The sequence below is a fragment of the Propithecus coquereli genome, unplaced genomic scaffold (genome assembly GCF_000956105.1).
Source record: "Propithecus coquereli isolate 6110/MARCELLA unplaced genomic scaffold, Pcoq_1.0 Scaffold235, whole genome shotgun sequence".
Lineage (NCBI taxonomy): Eukaryota > Metazoa > Chordata > Mammalia > Primates > Indriidae > Propithecus > Propithecus coquereli.
The window spans coordinates 410,135-411,644 of record NW_012147897.1 but is presented as its reverse complement, the minus strand read 5'-3'; the positions used below and the strand labels follow the sequence as shown (position 1 = coordinate 411,644).

General features: G+C 39.8%; 1 protein-coding gene across 1 annotated transcript; it reads left to right on the top strand.

The window, feature by feature from the left end:
• The first annotated feature begins 333 nt into the window (after positions 1-333).
• LOC105811439 (olfactory receptor 52E1-like) lies at positions 334-1,272 on the top strand. The gene has a single exon (XM_012645633.1). The coding sequence runs from the start codon at positions 334-336 to the stop codon at positions 1,270-1,272; it is 939 nt and encodes a 312-aa protein (XP_012501087.1).
• The last annotated feature ends 238 nt before the right edge of the window (positions 1,273-1,510 follow it).

Here is a 1,510-nt window from a genome sequence, read left to right as displayed (position 1 = left end):
AGAATTTTTTGAAGAAGAGAAATAATGCATGACACATCTCAGTATACCAAATATCTAGCCATTTATCTGATATTCTATTAATCCTTGATAACTGTGTTGTACATATATGAAAATAAATGCAATCTTTGTTGAAATCCATCAAAAACATCATGTACTTAAGTTTTCATAAATTATGAAGTTATATCATGATGGGCTTGGTTATTAGAAAAAATAAAACATATTTTTATATAATTTTGTAGGAAATCAATAACATTGGATGAGAAAAGCCAGAGCCGCTCAGTGAATGAGACATCTGCTCTATGGTTCCTGCAACTGTAAAGGGGCCTCAGAAGCATGATCCCTCCTAACGACACGCAGGTCCACCCGTACTTTTTTCTCCTCCTGGGAATTCCAGGGCTAGAAGCTGTGCATATGTGGATTGGTTTTCCATTTTGTGTTGTATATTTGACTGCTTTATTGGGAAATACTACAATTGTTTTTATGATCCAGACAGAACACAGTCTCCACCAGCCCATGTTCTACTTCCTGGCCATTCTATCATCTATTGACCTAGGCCTGTCCACATCCACCATCCCCAAGATGCTTGGCATCTTCTGGTTCAACCTGAGAGAAATCACTTTTGAGGGCTGTGTCATCCAGATGTTTTTCATCCACCTGTGCACTGGCATGGAGTCAGCTGTGCTTGTGGCCATGGCCTATGATCGCTATGTGGCCATCTGTAACCCTCTTCGCTACACGTTGGTGCTGACAAACAAGGTGGTATCAGTTACAGCACTGATCATCCTTCTGAGACCCTTAGCCATTGCAATCCCCTTTGTTCTGCTCATCCTACGACTGCCCTTCTGTGGACATCAAATCATCCCCCACACCTACTGTGAGCACATGGGCATTGCTCGCCTGTCCTGTGCCAGCATCAAAGTCAATATTATCTATGGCTTATGTGCCATCTCTATCCTGGTGTTTGACATCATAGCCATTGTCGTTTCCTATGTCCAGATCCTTTGTGCTGTCTTCCATCTGCCTTCCAGGGATGCCCGAGTCAAGGCACTCAGCACCTGTGGCTCCCATGTCTGTGTTATGTTGGCCTTCTATACACCAGCATTTTTCTCCTTCATGACTCACCGGTTTGGCAGAAATGTTCCTCAATACATCCATATTCTGCTGGCCAACTTTTATGTTATCATCCCACCAGCTCTCAACCCTGTTATTTATGGGGTCAGAACTAAGCAGATCAGAGAGAGGGTAATTAGAGCTTTTAGAAATAAATTATGAAATTTGGACTTCAGAGATTAAGAAGCTTGAATTGGAAAAAATGGAACTTATTCTCTACTCTCAAAATTGCAACCTCATGATATCTGCAGAAAATGGTGAACTATGTGCAGATTTATAAAGTCTTTCATTTATATTAGTGAAAAAAATAAGTCAAAAGAAATATTAATAAACATTTAATATAAGCATACGAATGTCAACAATTATGTAATAAGTAAAAACATTTACATAAAAAGCACAT

Excerpts from the sequence above, each read along its gene's own strand:
- LOC105811439 (XM_012645633.1), top strand. The coding sequence starts at position 334 with ATGATCCCTCCTAACGACACGCAGGTCCACCCGTACTTTTTTCTCCTC.